The sequence below is a fragment of the Pleurodeles waltl genome, chromosome 4_2 (genome assembly GCF_031143425.1).
Source record: "Pleurodeles waltl isolate 20211129_DDA chromosome 4_2, aPleWal1.hap1.20221129, whole genome shotgun sequence".
NCBI lineage: Eukaryota > Metazoa > Chordata > Amphibia > Caudata > Salamandridae > Pleurodeles > Pleurodeles waltl.
The window spans coordinates 811121401-811139266 of NC_090443.1; the positions used below are offsets into that span (position 1 = coordinate 811121401).

Below are 17866 nucleotides of genomic sequence, written 5' to 3' on the forward strand. Positions count from 1 at the left end.
AGAGGAATACTACCATTCTCTATAGGTGACCCTGAGACAATGTTCATCAGTTCTAGGGAGCTGATGCTAAGCAGAAGAGGGACATAACTTTAGGCCTGCTACTAACATTTCTTCTCCTCTGCAGATCTAGTCTTTGATCTTAACAGATTCTTAAGGAAATTGTCTGAGTTCCCTATGGGCCTGTCCGCCTACACAACATAAGTTTGCTGAAAAAGTTGCGCTATTCAAAACACTATGACAATAAAGTATTTAATGGTGTGGTAGGGAGACCAACATTTCCAGGTCAAGAGGAGGTTCATTACAACCTTTGCCAGCCAAGTGAGTGACAACTACAAGCTTGCTGTTATTGATTTGAAGTTCTGCTTAGTATGCGTCTTCCCAATGGGGGTATTGTCCTATCCTGTGCATTAGTTCCAGGGTGTTCCTAGCTCTGAGAAAACTTTGCTTTGCTTCTGGATTTGTGGCCAATCAGACTGAGACACACCAATCACGTCTGCTAACCAAAGGAGTCGACAACAGTGGGAACAAGTGGAGGAGTCCAGGAATTGAGGTGGCTGTCGGGGAGTGAGTGGGCGATGGCACCACAGTGCAGCAACAACCGCCTGCCATCAAGGACCATAGTAGTATAATGCTGTCAGTACTAACCTCAAGGAACAGGCGATTCCACAATCTAAGCCTATGTACTGCCAGCATTTGTCTGCATTAGAAACGCAGATGTTTTCACAAGTTTTAATGCTTTACATTGGAGCCAAGAACCTCAATGGCAAGGTAGAAATACGTAGTGTCAGAGTTTCATGGTTAAATCTAATCCTCGTGAAAGCTGTCACATAATTATGTTTACAAACTTGAGTATTTTTTTTAAAATTGGGTAGCTAATGCTAAATTTGCAGGAACCATGGCACAACCTAAAAGTATGCCTCAAGGAATTCTCGATCAAAATACGATTTTATACAATCCAGTAACCAGATGGTGAGTGCTACCAGGAGGACTGAAGTGGCACAAGTTAGAAACCCACATTTGTAGTCTATATTGAGAGATCTTTACATTACCTTTGCTGGATTATCAATAATCTGGTAAAATCAAGAGACAAAATCATACATTTCAAAGCAAAACAATGATTCTGCTAAAAAAAAAAAAAAAAAAAAAATGCAATGGTGGCTTTTACTACCAGGTCGAAAGAGGTTTTTATTTTTACTGACTATAGAAAATTTGCAAGATTGATAGTGTTCTCATTGCAAAACGTATCCACATTTCACCGTTCAGCATATACACTGGTACCACTAATCTTTCAAACCTTTCTAGAATTGGTTTTCAAATAATATTAAACACCAGTGTACAACTCTGCAAAATGTGACGTTAAACCTTGACTTCTAGGACTTGATAGACTACTACTCTGATATTGCAGTCCAAAATAGTTTCTCTGTCACTCGTCTGATAAATTGGGAAATTTCAAATCTATCCCAGGAAGAAACTGATTGTTGAAATGGATTATGAAAAAGTATTTTAGTGTTCAATAATTATAAGTCAAAATTACGGCCTAAGAAAAGTCAAACAACAAAAATAAACCAGAAACAATAAATTACATCTTCAAGAATTGAAATGTGAATGGAATTATCTCTTTTGCCCGTGACTGGAGGACCTTGAGGTCCTCACTATTGGCCCATCACTCACCTACCCTTCATTTGCAAGATCAATGAAAAATGAATCAACACCCAACTTTACAACTTCAAGATCACATCATTGCTAGCCATCTACTATATGACTACCAATCCGATTTCTTATCATGCTACAACACAGAGACTGCTATCTTACAAATAAAAGAAGATGCCCACCTGACAGCGACAAAGATGAACCTGTGTTCTTGATGTGATGAACCTCTCAACTGTTTCATCACTGTTTATCATCCAACCCTCATCCACACGTTGAAGTATAAAAAGATTCACTGGAAACATCCTTGGTTTGCTCTGCTCTTGCCTACCAAACAGGAAACAGTTCTTTCACATGGGTAGCTCTTGGTCCTAGAAGATCCTTATCGTATGCAGAGTCTCTCAGGGTTCCATCTTGTTCCTCATCATCTCCAAACTCTATAAGGTGCCCAACGTTACTACAACAGAGTTCCAAATATTCCCCAAGAACAAGGAACTAGTTCAAGTATAGCTCAACAACATGAAGCTGGATGTATCTGAGCACCAACTTTCACCAAACCCAAGTCACTCGGATTCTCTCTAAACAAGAACCCCACCCTCAAGAAATACATCACTGAGAAAACCAATATGTCTTGGAATGCGATTCCTCTCCTGAATAAAGTGAAACCTTTCCTCCCAAACAGCAATGTCAGAAAAGTTGTTGAACCCTTCTATTCCTGCAACTGGATGGTCGAAATGCCATACTCCACTACTTAAAGACTGCAAAGTGGCCCACCCCTAATGGTATCCAAAATGTCATGGCAGGCCTCTTTAAGGGTGTGAAGAAATATCACACTCATCATCCCCACTAAGAAGGAACTTCACTGGCTCGCCTTGCCAACCAGAACCATCTCCAAAATCAGCTGCATCACCTACAAAGCTATCACAGGTGGCACCACAGAATATCTGGCTGGCAAGCTCACACCCTCCGGTATCTCCTGGCACACCCACAACCAGGACACTATCAAAGTAGAGACTAAGTGCAGGAAAAAAAATAAGGCAACAGGCCTTCTCTATGTACGGAACCATGGTAGGGGGACATCCCTATGTCCACCGATTTTCAACCTCTCCCCACTTCTCCTCCTCCCATCCCCCCCCCAAAACAAAACAGCTCAAATTTAGTAAGGCGCCGAAGACATACCTCTTTAATTAAAGCTACATCACAACAAAATAACAGTCCACCTCCAATATCAAAACTCCAAATACTCAGACTATATTTTTCTTTTGACACAGTACAGCTCTCCCTCTCCTTTTGTTAGATTTGCGCTACACAAATACCACGTACATTCATATTTACAATTGTCAAATCTAATGATAAAATGGTAATATGCTGGCCACTGATTATAGAATGAATAGCCATGCCTTGAATAACCGATTGCAAAAATGGATCTACAAAAGTAATCTCATCCATTCACATGAACTATTATAATCAGTCACTCGTTATCCCTATCCTGAAAATTTTAGAAAAAATATGCTCAAAATTAGGGCTCTCGGTTTTATGGTATTTATGTACATATCGATATTAATGTGTTGCTATTTTATTGCCATTTATCCATATTTATTTTATATTTTGAGAATAAATGGAGTTGTAAAATGGTATATTTCAAAATGTATTTAACTGTTAAATAGCATTCATACTTTAATGCCTGTCTCGCTTTAGCAATTTAAGCAGCCCGATTTAAAAAAAAAAAAACACCCAAAGGTAAATACTAGTATTATATGCCTATATTTCTTAACATATGCCTTTATTTACCAGAATCTCATCCTGTTTTAAATCCCCATGATGTCTATCTGCTTAGCAGTTGGTCTGGAATTCATCAAGGACAATAACGGATGTCACTTAAAAGAATCACAATTTTCACCTTTTAAAAATAAATACAGACAAGAAATATATTGTTTTATGTCTGTATTTATCTATAAAATCAGCAGAAAACTGGAAGCCTTAATCAACATGTACGCTTCAAGCAAAAACAAACTGGATAGTTCCATGTCACTTACAAACAAATGGAGACAAACATTTTTGCCTTATCCGAGAAGCACAAATTATAATATGCTTCTAAAATATATACTTATCGTAGCTACAGGGAGAAATGTAGTTTTGTTTTTGTAGAATGCAAACTGTTCAAATTCTGAACTTTCTGGATTGCCTCATACAACAATATTATCCTTTATATTTCTTAGAGGTAGCTTCATCTTTTTAAGTATGGAGCAGTAAAATTACATTGATTTATTTGCTTACTTGCACAGGTGCAACACTAGAAACGACATGAAAGACCGCCTACCTTCCATATAAACGATGCTTTTCAACAACTCAAAGTGTATTTCTTGTCACACTTTGTTTTTTTTCCCCAACATTTTTGGTTATAACTTTGAATTTTTCTCTTCAGATTTCTCACCATAACAAACATTTAGTTAAAAGGTCATACGCTGCTCACATGCCACAGTGTTCTGTGCAAACTGTAGTGTTGTAGGTGGGCGAGCCCACCTGGTCTTATGTGAACGGGGATGAACTGTATTTCCCTATTCCACCAAGCGAGGATTTTGAAATGTCACCGAGTGATGTAATAAGAGGTAATAAAAGACTTGAGTGTGTAAGCAACTTTCACCATCAGTAGTGTGTTGCGTACCTGTATGTGCCTTCACTACAATGGTGATGAGTGGGGCCTAGGCAAACCCTCACAGCTCTGCATTGGCCGCTCACCTCACCTGTCTATCAGCCAGTGGTCCCACCACTTTGTAACTCAGCAGCACGGCAGTAGCTCACACAGGCCTACACTGCACTCCGCACCACATGGAGACAAATTACTGTTTAAGACAGTCGGGACCCAGGCTGTGGTGCCCAACACCCTTTAGGTGCTGCCATCCCTGCCATGCACTCCCAGCCTTGTAAGGGGCACAGGCCTAGAAAATCCATAAAAATGTTACTAGGCTTGCAGGTGGAGCAACTTGAAAAATCTACTCGACCATAACTGTAATGTACTTGACACCTAAACGGGTCTCAAACTGTATGGCACTAGGCAAATATTTTAGTTTACAGAGTCACCTGTTTCTTCATTGTCACATATGAGTGTACCCTCAAATATGTGAGCTCAGCATTTCTGCTTTATAAAAAAAAACTTCTTTGCTTGATTAAATAGACTAAACATTTGCTCCATGTATAAAAAGAAGCTAGCCCACAAATTGGGAACGCATGATACATTTCTTGTCTCTTAGTTTACTAATAGCATTGCTACCAGGGCAGTAGTGTTTCTAGGTTAATAAATATATTACTAAATCATTATGTGGTCACACACTGTTCATTTACAGATGGAAATATTCCAAGAAATGTCCAAAAATCTTCACACCTGCTTGCAGCTTTACTGATAAAACTATGTAATATATTAAGAATCTGAAAATCGAGTTTCAGAAAACATATGTATTCTTTGCACATTACAGAGTAAAGTGTTCTGATTTGTTTTTACCCTAGTAGAATATTTAATCCATCACACAGAAGTACAAACAATGGGATTTCACAACTACTGAAATACATTTTGAAATGTCTGTACAGTTGACTTAGCTATTTAAATGTTGTGTGTTAGGAAGAAAAACCTGGCAAAATTCTGGAACTCTGCAGTCAGAAGGAAAATTAATTGCAATACAAACTGACTTTAGAGCTTTGTCTCAGAACTCAGAGCAAATGTGACAAGAAGAAGTTTGAAAGGCTCTTTTAATGCTCCTTCAGTTTCTGACTGAACAGAACACCTGTTCTTTGTAAACTCAGCAGAAGAGGTGAGTATGTCCTAAAAATAGCTTGACCTTGCCAGAGCGAGTGGGCCAGAAGATTTTCCGAGGCCTGGCCAGGATGCTAGAGTAGGAGCTCGGTACCTCTAGGAGGCCCTTCCTGGCACCAGACCCATGTGCACCACATCCCTGCATCCAGGAGTCCCTGAGAGACTCCACAATACCCTCCAGCTTATAGACGATGTCTCAGGCCTGTCCAGCCTGGTGCAATGAGTGCGCCAGATGATGTACTTGGTACCGACCTGAACAAGTGGCCACTACTTCACTGGCAGAAGCCCACAGTTATGACTTTGCCTGCCATTTGGGCCCCTCATCTGCCAGTGGGCTCCTCAGTTCCTGGGCATAGTGGTTACCAGTGTGCTACATCACTGGCACATTTGCCAGACAGTATCTACTGGTCACCACCACCATGGCGTACATCCCACCTATCAAGCCTTTCTTTCTCGCAGGGCCCCCGCCCGCTGAAGCTGACCGCAGAAGACATGGGTAGAGCAAATTGAAACATTTTGCTGCAATATATTTGAGGCTGGAAAGAGACTCCTTCTCCTCCTCCAACCAGCAGGGAAGTGCACAAGCTGACCAAGAATGTCACAGACGACACCACTGTACACCTTTGGCACACTGAAGGCCAAGCTCAAGGCCTATTTCAAACCCATTTCCAAAGCGTTTCAGATGCTCACCTGAGAAAGAGTCTCAAGAATAGGACAACTGAGATTAGGTTTTTATGTCTGCCACACCTGAGCCCCAAAGAACACCATCAAGAAGTGTAAGGAGTTCCCTGCCAGCAGATGACACATACTGAAAAGAGTCCAAAGAGCAAGATTGTCCCAGGTCCCTAACCCAACGAGGTTGCTCTAAATGGTACCACCTACGCGCCAATCCCACACCGTCGCAGAAATACAAAATCTTTGTACTCTGTTTTTCCATTGTTTTTGTTTTGATTTGTTTTTATGTTTTGTCTTGGTCATGTCTAAGTCAAGCAAGAGTCAGTGTTGTCCATATATGTCTCATTCATGTAATAGTGTGGTATTTGTTTTTCTGAGTTTGGGAGAAATGCAGTGAAGTGGCTTAAAGAAAAACAAACAAAAAAAGGCCCTATGATGCAGTTAATGCTGGCTGTGTCATAGTTCCTTTTTTTTTTTACCTTAAGCCATGTTGCACAGAAGCTCAGCTGCTTTGCAAAATGTAAAAAACATTGACAAAGTAAATAGATTTTGCATAGGCGAAACCTATTGGCTTTGCCAATCCTTATTAGGGGAGCTGCCTGTCAGTACCAGAACACCATGCCTCTAAGAACGAATGTTGGGAATGTTCTGACAGATGTCACTTTATGTCCGTGTCATTGTCAACAGAAAACAAAACAATTCCATGTTATTTTATTGAACTCTATTTATTAAATGCTTTATTCGTACGAACCATCATCTTAACATGCACTGGATGGGAGGATACCTCTTTGTTCAATAGATTTAAGACATGCACATGGTTCATAAGTGTGCTTAAAACACAGGAAACAACTCTGTAAACTGGACTCGCGTTAATTTACGTCTCTATACTAGTATATTTGTCAATGAATAATCTTCGTAGATTTCATTCACCCATCCCATCGAGAGGATTTTACGCCACATTCAAAGCACAGGCAGCAGCTGCGGGCATGCGCACTTTCAAACACAAAGTCTCTAGCTGAAAAGGGAGGAGCGTGTATCCTCTTGCTGAGCTTTAAAGCCTCAGAAAACAGAAGTATCCATTGTGTATTAAATGCATTCACAATTATAACATATCTATCACAGTCACTTGTGAAACCGCACAAAAGGCAGAACAGAAGGGCCACTAGTATATAATGTCATGTATTTTCAAGTTAACAAAATACGTTATTAATTAATGTGTCTGTGCACATTTTCTAGTGCCAACATGCCCCAGTTCTGCCACTTGAGAGCTTTAGCTCCGTGATCATATATAGTTACAAACAAACGACTGTCATTCGTAACAGTCTGTTATGCACGCCAAATGGTACACTCTAATTTTGGTTTAAAAAGCTTCTATTGAGTGAAAGAATGGCTGAATTAACAAAAAGTATGAGCCATATGATGGCTTAGTGGGTTGATCGATCTTCGGCAACAAAAGGTGGCGTTCTGGTGGTCCGCTGTCTAATCCTGGTAAGGCACAGTCCGCTTTATATCCTTTGAGGGTGGGTAATTCAACTACCATACATTTGGTAACAGTAACATCTGCAAATTTAACCAACCCAGTGTCAATGAATATAAGTACAAGAACAACTAAGTGCAGTGCACGTGTGCTGTGGACCGATTGGCACACGTATTTTCCCCAGCAGAAGCAAGCCACTGTCCCTCCCAGGTGTGAAGTTCATTCACTTTTTGGTGACATCACTGTTTTGAACACTTCCAGGTTATCCTTGCAGTGACTGTAGATTTGGTTCATGTCTGCAGCCCCTATGATTTGCTCCTGCTGTGGTGGTCAGCTTCAAACGATTAAGCCTGCCCCCTCCAGAGACTGCCACTTTAAGAGCACCAGTCAGGCCTCACCCATAAGTGGCCTGGCCACAAAGGACGGGCGAGCTGTGACCTCCCCCAACTGATTATGCTGCAAGAGCACGGTGTCCCTGCTCGCATCTGCCCAGCTATGAATTCCATTAATGCAGAGTTGTTTTTAGTCCTCGAATGCAACATGTAAAACATTCATTGCATGTTCGTTGCTGAATTACTAATGCACGGCCATGGACTTGGCACTTCTTACCTATTTGCTGAAGACTGGGCAGCACCTAGAGTGTCATTTAACAAGTGGAAGGTAAAATAACCTGCTTTAGCATGGGCTCCGCTTATAGAAGCACTACTGTGGCATTAAATTTCACATTTATGTGTTACCAGCCAAACTTTAACAGTCAAAGGCAATGAGCTCAAGTACAGTTTAAAGGAAGAGTGAAGCACTTCCATATAACACTGTGACAGACATGTTCTGAAGAGTCAAGTGGATTTGCATCAGAACCTGCTGGCAAACACTCACAAATACTGGCAATATCCTTGCCCAGAGAAAGGCTGATATACAAGTTCTTTGACAAGTGGTAAAAGAAGACCTGGCAGTGTTTTGGGGCTCTCAACACTTTCACTTCTTCATCCAGAGAAAATATACACTGTGGTTACTCTCCACAAGGCATTCATTGCCATATTTGACAATCTCAAGCACTTAATACCTCAAATATGGCACTGCTCGTACAAAAAAAAAGAAATAGCCAGAATAAAAGTAAAATATAAACCTGCAAATAGGGAGTGGTGTGTGCTGAAAAGTAAAGAAACCCTCTCCTCTGGGGAGAGGACGTAGCATAATGAGCAGAGCTGCCGACTGTGAACTGGGTTAAGGTTCTGAGTTGGCTCAACAGCCTGTGATTCTGGGACAATCACTTCATTTCCCTGTTCAAAACAAATGAGTGAATATCACTTGCATAATAAAACTGGTGATCACCTAATGCGCACCAACACCTTTGGGCCGAGATAGCCTCATATAATCATCCTGCAGCAAAAATTACTGTGTTAAAGGGAAAAAGGGGTGGGAGAGATTGGGGGGCAGGGGGTTGCACTGAAAAGTTGACCAATAGGAATACTGGAATAGAGAGATGTGGGAGCCAACCAATGATAAGTGAAGGTAAGTAATGGGCAGGCTCGTAACCCCTTTTAAGATTTTTTTCCCTTTACAATAGATTTCACAAGCACAGCACAATTGCTGTGCAGGTGCAACCTAAAAAGGCCTGAGTGTGAAAGAGAATTTCACCACCAGTAGTGTGTTGTGCATCTATATGTGTCTACACTACATGTATCATACAGGACTGATCATGAATAGTTGAAGAAACAGATCCAAAAATATAAATAAAGGATATCGCCAGGTTCCTCGTCGGGTCTGATACTGTATCCTTCGTCATCCACCTCTGGTGAGTTCTGCAAAAAACAAAAAGCAAAGGAAATATTTACTTCTGAATGACTTCTCAGGACTCCTCCCTACTATTAACAATCTATCCACTTTAAGTTTAGTTACAAGATTAAGCTCACACTTTTAAACAATGTAAACACAATCGAAACTTAAGCACTCCTCAGTTTGACACCCTTCTTGGACCAACAAAGTTATTACAAAGCAGCACGATGCTTGTGCATTTAAGCTCACGGACTACTTCAGTTAAGTAAATGCCCTGAGAGGAACTACAAAAATGCACCAAGGTCTTCTATATAACGTGTCATTACACCACAGGATAACATTTTATTTTTTTTCTCGAAAGAAAAAGAACAGCCAAAGTGTTAGTACTTCGACATTGGACTAACAAGTCAGCAAATAATTAATTCACAAAATGACATTTCTGCATCTGACAGATTTTATATAGAACAATGTACGTGGTGTACTTACACTTATGAAAACATCACAACTTTAAGTCTAATGTTGGCTATTTGATGTCTGGATTTATGTTGGAATTTCAGCATACAATTGCAACGGACATGCCATTTGGAAATTAACTCAAGAAAATCGTGCATATAGGGAAAGAATGGGTATGAAAATTGTTCGAATTTCCTATGCAATAAGTGAACACAATGCCTTCTTTCCCCGCTGTGCCTCTGGTTTCTTAATTTCTGTTATAAGAACTCTAGATTATGTTACTGACTCTGAACATGGACCACAACACCTTTCAGCCGCAATCAGAATAAGTGAATTAGTTAGGAGAGTGAACTACCTGCAAACCAAAATTAGTAAACTGGAACCACTATTTAAGTCTGAACGCCATGTTAGAGACCCCGCAAACTGCAGAGTAAGAAAAAATGAAAAACAGAATTCAACACACATTGATAAAGCCAATATGTGTGGTCTTTTATATGTGAAAGTGCTTGGTAGATGATGAGAGCTTGTCTTCATTTGTGTCTTCATGTGCACAGGAGAGCCACAATGATTTATTTGAAGACCAGCGACTAACAATATTATGTTTGCTTTGGCCTGATACGATATCCAGGCAAAGGAAAATCTTTTAGGACTGAGAAAGAAGAAGAAAAAAGGATACCTCTAAATGGTACATTTGTATTGGTGGCTTGCAAAATGTTAAGGAAAAGCACGGTGTTGTGGTCTTGTGTAAATTCTCGAGGTGTATGGCTATGTTATGTTTTAAATGGTGTCATGACAACAGAGAAAGGTTTGGGGGGGGGGAGGGAGTGCAAGTCAGTGCAGGATGGAGAAGGAGTTGTGGATGGGTGAGGGTTAACATTGTCCGGTACCTTGGCAATAGAAGAAGTTCTTGAGATAACTTTTTGTTGATAGAATTACTACAATTTGGTGATGAGGAGAGCATGTTATTTACATGCTCTTCATACAGGAAATCTCAGCTGGAATTGCCATTAAGTTACAGTAACCAACGCAAACCCTCATTAGCACCTTGTACAGTCATCCTTTTAAGGTGTTGTGGAAGGAATTTCTGCAAAGCTTAATTACATATATATCTTTAAATGCAAAACAACGTGGAGAATATCTATTGACCATGAAGTATACATAGTTTAATAGTGGTGAAGAGTGGACAGTGTTGCTCACTGAACTAGTCCACTAACAAAGATGAGTGGCCAACGTTTCATCCCAAGGTTTGTGTTGGCATTTCTAGATACAAATATTTCCAACGCAAGCAAACAAAACAAGAAACCATAGATGAGTATGTTGCAGATTTACAAAAATGAGTGAGTGATTGCAACTTTGGTGTATTACAGAAAGATTTAATACAAGATCAGATAGAAATACATGCCAGTTATCCATCTACACAAGAAAGATCCATCCATCTACACAAGAAAGATCATGGGTTCATGGTGATTCTCCACAGGGCACAATATTAGCCATTGTCAGGAAAGCAGAAATTTCTGAAAAAAGTGCTATAATTTTAAAGCAAAATGATAGGGAGGAAGTGTCTGTCAATAGAGTTCTTAGAAGCTGTGGTACAAAAAGAGTATATCTATTAAACAAAAACCTAGAGTACCTGTGAAGGAGGTGTTACAGATGTGATAGCAAGGCACATTTTTCGTTCAGCAGAAGTTGTTCTGCGATGAATCAAATTTGTAGTAACTGTGGAGTTAAAGGCCAGTATGCAAAAAAAAGAAGCATGTCAAACATGTGTATGATGAAAATGATATGATTTAACAATGTTCCTCAGATCAGGATTCTGATGAAGACAATGCACATTTGGTCGTGAATGTTAAGGGAAAACTAATTTTGAATGTAAATGATAATATTTGCCAAGGGAAACAAGAGTGCAATATGACAATTGAAGGTGTTAACAATTTTTGCAGATTCTGTTTCGCCTTATACAATTAGGAAATTTGGGTCAGGTTTGTACTTAAAATTGGAGCATTCTTAAATCCTTCTGCTACTGATCCAGAGGGTTATGGTTCAGAGAAAAAAAAAAAAAAAAAAGACATTTTAGGTTTCAGGTGATTAATTTCAAATTTAAATACAGAGTGTCACGTGCAAACTGTACAGACCTAGGAAAGGCCCACCTGTTTTAGGATGGAGAGGTCAAAAAGACTTACTTATAATGTTGGATCTGAATAGTAAGTAACAGGTCTTAATTGTTGATCATAGTACGTCTATTGGGGAAAAGTTGCTAATGAAATTTCCAAGAGTTTTCAAACAGATGTTAGGCAACTTGGTAGAATTTAAACATAAAATTTGCATAAAAGATGATGCGTGCCTAAAAGTTCACAATGTGACAAAAGTGCCAATAGCGATAAGAGAGGAAGTGTCAAATGAGTTAGAAAAGTTAGTGAAATCTGGTGAAAAGAAGCATCAGATTGTATTTCTCCGATGGTTATTGAGCGACGTAGTAATGGGAAGATGAGATTATGTGCTGATCTCTGCCATTTGAACAACAATATAATTACTGAAAAATTTCCTTTGCCCAAGATAAACAAAATGGTGATGTTACTCAAAGACGCAAAAATGTTTACTTCAACAGACTCATCATCTGCGTATCATCAAATCTCGTTGACAGAAGAATCCCAGAAATGAACGGCTTTTACCACTCCATATTGGTGTTTCCAATTTAAACATATGCCGGTTTTGGCAGCTGCTGTTTTTCAAAAACGAATGTTCGGCCTTTTCGTTACAAAATAGACATGGTATTCTCAATTTTGGAGTCAAAAGGGTTGACTGTTGAATTTAAGAAGTGTAAATTTGCTGAGAAAAGTGTCACATATTTAAGTCACGTGATTGATGAGTTAGGCATTAAACCAAAACCATCTTTGACACATGTAATCAAGAATGCACCTACACCTAAAAACAAAGACGAGATTAGATCATTCTTAGGTCTGGCTGAATTTTGTTCAAAACTCATACCAAAATTTTACGAGAAATGTTTCCACAACAGATAACTTTTGAAAGCTAGAGCAAAATTTGAGTGGTCACAACAGTGTGATGAGGAATTCAGTCTCATAAACTGGGAGCATATCAGATAACACAAGACTTTTAAGGTTTGACCCAATAGGGAGTGTATAATCACTACTGCCGTGAGTAATAAAGGTTTGGGTGCCATGTTCTAAGGTGAATGCAAATGGAGAAGAAGGAATTGTGGCATTTGCCTCAAGATTGCAGACTTCTGCTGAAGACAAATATCCAGTCATAGAGAAAGAAGCATTAGCTTGTGTTTGACTGACTAAAATTCGTCTATTGATATTTCAAGTTACAGAAATAGTTCTGATTTGCCAAAGGTGTCTGTTCAAATTACGTTGGGTAGACACCAACCAATCAAGACCAGTAGGAAGATTATAAGTGACAACACACACATCTCTTCCCAGGCAATTCATGTGAACATTTCCTTTCCGTGCGACTCCAAGCAGGTTTGAAACAAATGTATACGATCTCAGTCGCTGTTCCTGCAATGCAATGTTTCCAAGGACAAATGGGTACATCTCTCAATGTTTAAACAATGAACTTATTACAATGGGAACACAATATGAAAGAAGACCACGTTATAATAAAACAATGAAGACCACATTATAAAAAAAAGAATTCACTATTTTTACATCACTACAAAATGCGAGCTCTGTAGGCTACACTTATGCCAAGATCAAAATCATTCAATTAATACGTTTTAATAAAACACATAAAATATAAACTAACAAATTTAGCATTAATATTTCATCAGTATGAACAATACATTTCTTATAAATAGAAAAAGCTGTAACTGTATTTCATTAAAAAATAACAGAATTGCATTTCTCTCATTGTGCATGCATTTTCAAACTCCTTAATCTTTCATTAATCACAAGAAATGTAATATTGTTTCTATATGCACTGTTAGTTCAGAGTCTAAATTACATTTTAACATCAGTTTTAACCTTCTAGCATGAGCTTTAATTCAAAAGGTACTTTAAGTCAAACTTTGAAATACTAGCAATTACACATTTAAAATGCTTGTCAGTTTAGCATTCTACATTAGTTTCTCCCACTCTTACTTTGTCAAACTAAAACGTGTCACATTCCAATGACTCTTGTGGCACAAGGAACAGTCCTAAAATGTAAGCTATATCAGAACCATCATAAAAAGGAGAAAGCAGAAACCTGCAGTGAGCTAAAGGGACTGGAAGTGCCTAGTAGAGGATAAAAGACGACTCTGGTGGATTTCAGACTACCCAGGTCTCAGGAGAAGGATGGGTGGACGGGTGAAAGAAACCCCGGGAACATCAAAAGCGTCTTGCCTCCAATCTATTAACTGCCAGAGAAGTGGGCTTTTCCCTTACTAAAAGTACTGATTCCAGTAGGGCCTCATTGAATGGAAACAATTGTTCAAAGGAAGTGGCAGTATGATGAAGAACCTCAGAGAGCACATTTGTTTTCATTTCAGTTGAAGGCAGGGATAACTCAGATCATCCACTGCTTTCCTCTCCACAGATGGGAAAGACAACCTCAGGAGGGCTAGGGCCTGATAGGAACTCCATTTCTATTCCAGGCAAGGTATCAATGCCAAGTGAGGCAGCAAAATCAACAGCTCAATCAAGATCTTCCATTGTATCCATTGGTTCTACCCTATAGGAGCCAGTAGTGGTGCAGAAGTAGACCAATAAGGTTTGAGTCGAGTCACTGGTGGTCTTGGGGGTAGAGCCATTGGAATCGTAAGCTGAGAGGTGGTGCTGCGTACCTATGGATCAGCATAAAGAGAGGAGCATGGCTGGCACTGGAGGTAGAAGGGTCAGATCAGACCAACCCCGAAGACAACTTTAAGGGCATGAACATGGTCATGCTGTATGGTCCTATAGGGCCCTAAGGCACGCCACAGTTGATACGGCCCTAGATAAAATGCAGAACATGGCATCAGGAAATGCCTCTGGATCCAACTCTGCAGCTGGGAAGCAGAGATACAGGGGCACAGGAGCCAGAGGCTGCTGAGGCTGGCCCAGCATAACCACAGGCTCCAGGGAGGGAGCCTATGATTGAATCTGCTAGCAGAATCAGTATGGAAGGTGCAAGAGGTACTAGCTCCAGTTCAGAGGATCCTGTCTGAGTCAGAGAATGTTGGGGTGATTTACCTCCAAAAGGTCTATGTATCATGTGCTTCTTCTATCTGCTCGAGGAGTATAAAGGTTATGACTTGGAACGGGGAGCAAGAGACAACTACGGTTTTTTTGTTACTCTGTTCCCACAATAAGAAAGTTTAGCCTTTCTCCTTAATTGCCTTTTGGTGTATACTGAGGCAAGATTCACAAGAATTAGAGAGATGGCCTGACCCCATGCTCCAAAGGCAAATAGAGAAAGGGTTGTGGTATACATCTGTTCCTTGCAGTTCCTAAGGGGCTTAAAGCCTGAACTCTTCAGGGGAGACATCCCAGAACTGAATTTCAAGATTTTGTGAGATATTTAAGAGAGCTAAGACATGAAACTCCATGAGAAAACAGGAAGATCCATGTCGAAGGCACAGAAAAACTAAGAGAATCGATGTTGCTGTACCGCAGTGGATGCTATAAGGCTTTAGTGACATCACCAGGCACTGCTTCCAACATCGACACAAACAGCACTATGTACCAGAGTCAAAGATCTCTGAAGTTTTCCTGATACAGACAGACGCCTGGGATAATTCAGCACATACGAAATATGCAGTAAAAGTATCCATCAAAATGAGTAAATTTACATCTAACAGTTTACCTAATTCTTCAGATCATTTTCAGAGAGATCGTTAAATTCTTCACCAATATGGTGCCCCTAATCCTTTTATTCTGAGCCTGGGAAAAATCAGGATGCAATGGTTTTGAAGATTTGCATTAGATTTAGCTTGTTCAAGAAATCCCTTAATTAAGGATACAGAAGCCATGTTTCAGGAAGCTGTATTGTATTTGAATCTGATAAAAGAATTGCAAAACCCCATCTTGATAAAATTCCACCACCTGACAAACTCCACACTTTCGCCAGACTCTATCCTTCGGCTCATAAAAAATAATTGGCAGTGGCAGACTGTCCCAAATTATGAACATATGTTGCCGATCTTTCCAGATGCAAAGGACAGCCTCCACTGTCTTGAACCTTGCTTACTAGAAATAAAATGGTTTGAAAAACTGTAAGGTGTCTTGCGCCATTGAATACAAACAGACAGAGGTTGTCCAAAAGTCAGACTGTAATTGTTCCTTTTAAACACCAGAATACAAGAATTGCCAGGTGTGTTGCCACTGCTGCCCAAATATATGACCTATTTCAAACCAACCTTCTTCTCTTGGCAACCTAAGAAACATCAATGTTCTACACAGCTTACAGTGTTCCCACATGAAAATATTAGCACACACAAGACCTATCATCTCGGCAATATTCAGTGACCAATTATCACAAGTGGTAACCAAGGGCAATCTCTCAATTTATTAATGCCCTACCTTAAAATGGGTACATAACTGGCATGAAAAGGTCTGATGTATGAAGTTATATTTACGACACGATGAGTGGCAGAGGAGACAGCCCTACAATGCTTATGAACCCTGGCTTTAATACAGATAATCTGTGGGTCTTTTAGCATATAGAAGGTATCCCAATCACCTACCAACAGTTAAAGTTGCCCATTTCAGTAATTTAATAGTTGGATCAACACTCATCAGTGAGAACGGCGATTATATAAGTATATGCCAAAACTATAGAGGAGATAGCAGTGCCAATGGTTGGCCTGATGAGCACACCTAAATATGCTGGCTAGCAATGACTGGACTTAGCTATCTTGTCCACTGGAGGCTGATAAGTGCTTGAACATATCATATATTTCATAAATTTCATCACACACCATGGGTATCTGAAGGAAACCATATCAAAAGCCTTTTCTGCATTAAAAAATATCAACCCAAACAGCCTGCCGTGAGCCAAAAGTTTATAAGTACATTTATACCCTATTAACATAGAATGTCATATCCCGCCCAGGTATAAACCTGCAGTGACTGCCTTGGGAAAATCTTAGAATATATCCTGGCATCAGAATTAATCAGTGGAATAGGTCTATATTACCCACGTTCCGTTTCAGTTTTCTTGTTTTTGAGAAATACAATTATATTTGCATTATTATATCCAGTAATTTTTACATGTTCAATGAACAAAAAGAATGCTGTGGCCAAAATGTTATTACAAATTGGTAACAGTCTAGTGGATGCAGTTGTTGCAGATGTCTGTTCTAGTAAATAAAAATATAGCAGCATCTATGTACTCAACCACTGTAACTAGTTCCTCAATAAAATGTGTGCACTCATTTTGGAATCTGTTCACACCGGCCTGCCTAATACAAAATTGTACCTCTGCATTTTATACTTCCTTCTCCTCGGTGTATGGTTTTTCATGATATGTAGAACCACTGAACATATAGTATTGTTACATAGTACAAACTGTCCAGCCACCTCTCAAATTGCTGAAATAATATTACTACTTACTTTTTCTCTTATTTTGACGGTCAATACTTTCCTGATTGGTTTAGTATGCTTGAGCCCTTAATTCCCAAATTTTTTTGGGACTTTGCCCCAAAAATTATCTAAAACATTGGTACCAGTATCAGCTGTTGGCAAATATCTTCTTCTGGGATGGATCATTAAGTTGTACTGCCTAACAGTATAAGAGTTCAAGCCTCTTGCCTACGCCTTGAGGGAGATCCAAACAGGTAGGGTAGCAGACCCAAGATTAAATATCAAAAACTCCTTAATCCATTGTCTTGTCCTCAGTCTATACTCAGTCAAGTAAAAACAACAAAGCCAATGTACAATCAGTTTCCCCATGTCAGATTATGAGCTAAATTAACCCTCAAATTCAACAGGTTGTAATCAGATCTTACTTGGGATAGCGTTGTATATCAGTGTAGTGTAATGATAATCCAGGACCAAGATCAAAGGTTGCATTAGCTTTAGAAAATCTGAAGTAGAGGAGCCACGACC

The 17866-nt window shown here is 39.5% G+C and overlaps 1 protein-coding gene across 3 annotated transcripts in view; it reads right to left on the reverse strand.

Moving 5' to 3' along the window:
• Positions 1-17866, reverse strand: part of SGIP1 (SH3GL interacting endocytic adaptor 1) — a 933552-nt gene that overhangs the window by 562100 nt on the left and 353586 nt on the right. For all 3 annotated transcript variants that reach the window (XM_069232486.1, XM_069232484.1, XM_069232485.1), the window contains exon 6: positions 9352-9409. In XM_069232486.1, coding sequence (XP_069088587.1) covers positions 9352-9409 — 58 coding nt within the window. The remainder of the gene's footprint in view (positions 1-9351; positions 9410-17866) is intronic.